Below are 1,758 nucleotides of genomic sequence, written 5' to 3'. Positions count from 1 at the left end.
ACGCTACAGAACGGATTATCCTTCGGTAGTATCCCACTTATCATATAGAAAAAATGGAAAAGTGAACAATATTCAAGCTTAAAAGTTCGATGAACTCAGAGCAAATAATATTTTGATTTTGGTAAGAAGATGCAAAATACTGATTCTGTTCCCAATGTGGGACTTAGTCTATATTATTTTACAAATTATTTGACGGAAAAACATATAGGGTTTTTTTTGTTTTTGTTTTCATTTTTGTTTTTATCAGTTATTAACTTTTTTAAAAGGTTTATCGCGTCAATCAGGACTTTTTTATTTGAATTGTTTACAATACAAAAAGTATCAGCAATGTACATCGTTTTGATTATAATCCAATTCAAAAAGATTTTTCTACAAATTAGAATATGTAACACAGTACACGAATCTTCAAGATACCTTACTAGTTCTGATATTTTACAATTAATAAAAATAATGAATTATTCTTAGAGACGGATCGTCCATTTGTGATACATAGAGTCTGTCTTCACTGTCAGTGGTGACGCTACAAGGGCTTTGAATTCCCTCATACGTCAAGAACCTTAGAAGACGCCCATCTTTGTTGACGACGTGAAGTTTGTGGTTTGCATCGTCAGCAATAATCATATCACAATTAGAATTACAGCATATATCCACTGGATGGAATAATTCATCTTTATACGCATCGTATGAAAAACGGAAATCGCCCTCACTATTCACAACCACCACGGATGAGGTTCCTTTTTCAAGACGTAAAAACGCCGGATTGGTCACGCAAATATCTCCATTGCCATTTATAGCAATATTGTCGGGATATTGAAAAATATGTCCACCATTGATGTTTCCGATTTCAAGAAGTTTCTCTCCCTTTATATTACACTTGAATATTCTGGGAGGTGAAGTATTGCAGACGAATACCGTCTCTGGTTCGACAAATATGATGCCCCTGAGGCTGCCTTCCAGAGGTAGTAGAAGTGTGTCTCCAACATCATTTACTTTCCTTATACCTTCTGAAGCTGTGTATAAAAAGCCATCTTTAGTCGGAGTGAAAAACCTCACCATGTTTTTTGGTTTGTATATATCAAGGAGATGTCCTTCTGTGTCAAAAAGTTTCAGACGTTGGGCATCCTTTTCTGCTACATAAATGTTCTGCTTCTCACTGTATCTCACACATATCATATTATCTAGTCCACTTGGAATAATATCCGTTACTTCTGGGTCATGGATTGATTTTTCCACAATTTTGAATCTTTTGTTGTACAAAACAATGACATGATCAACTTCACTTCGCTCAAAATGTTGCAATAAGCATTCTTTACACAGTCTTTTTCCACACGGTTTGCAGAAAAACTGGACTTTCATATTACAAAAATGGCAGCTCAAAAAATCCTGCATTTTATTGTCTGCCATTCTTGCACATAGCCTTACATAATTTAACTGGGTGTTCAATTATAAGTTAAGAATATTCTGAAGTACAGCTTTGAATAGAATTTAAATACCTGGCTCATTTGACATAGGTCGACAGGCACATGCATGCCTTAACGTCTTATTTGTAAACTTTTAAATGCTTCCTCTATGCAGTGGAATTGCATATAGATTTATCTAGGTCAAGTAATTGAGTTGTTAAACATTTATTTAGGTTTTTTTTTGGAAAGCAATGTAAATAAAAGTATTTATTGTGCATTGCAGCATTTTGCCTCACTGCTATTTTGAAAAATTACAGATATTCTCGATAGATAAAAAAAAATCAAAGTTCATAAGTAA

General features: G+C 33.9%; 1 protein-coding gene across 1 annotated transcript; it reads right to left on the bottom strand.

Moving 5' to 3' along the window:
* Nucleotides 1-438: 438 nt before the first annotated feature.
* Nucleotides 439-1,404, bottom strand: LOC134239682 (uncharacterized). The gene has a single exon (XM_062721844.1). The coding sequence runs from the start codon at nucleotides 1,402-1,404 to the stop codon at nucleotides 439-441; it is 966 nt and encodes a 321-aa protein (XP_062577828.1).
* Between the last annotated feature and the right edge of the window lie 354 nt (nucleotides 1,405-1,758).

The sequence above is a fragment of the Saccostrea cucullata genome, unplaced genomic scaffold (assembly GCF_032062105.1).
Source record: "Saccostrea cucullata isolate Sc308-1 unplaced genomic scaffold, CSIRO_AGI_Scuc_v1 ctg2186, whole genome shotgun sequence".
Taxonomy (NCBI): Eukaryota; Metazoa; Mollusca; class Bivalvia; order Ostreida; family Ostreidae; genus Saccostrea; species Saccostrea cuccullata.
Note: the sequence above shows the minus strand (reverse complement) of the source record. Positions and strands in the feature narration are given on the sequence as shown.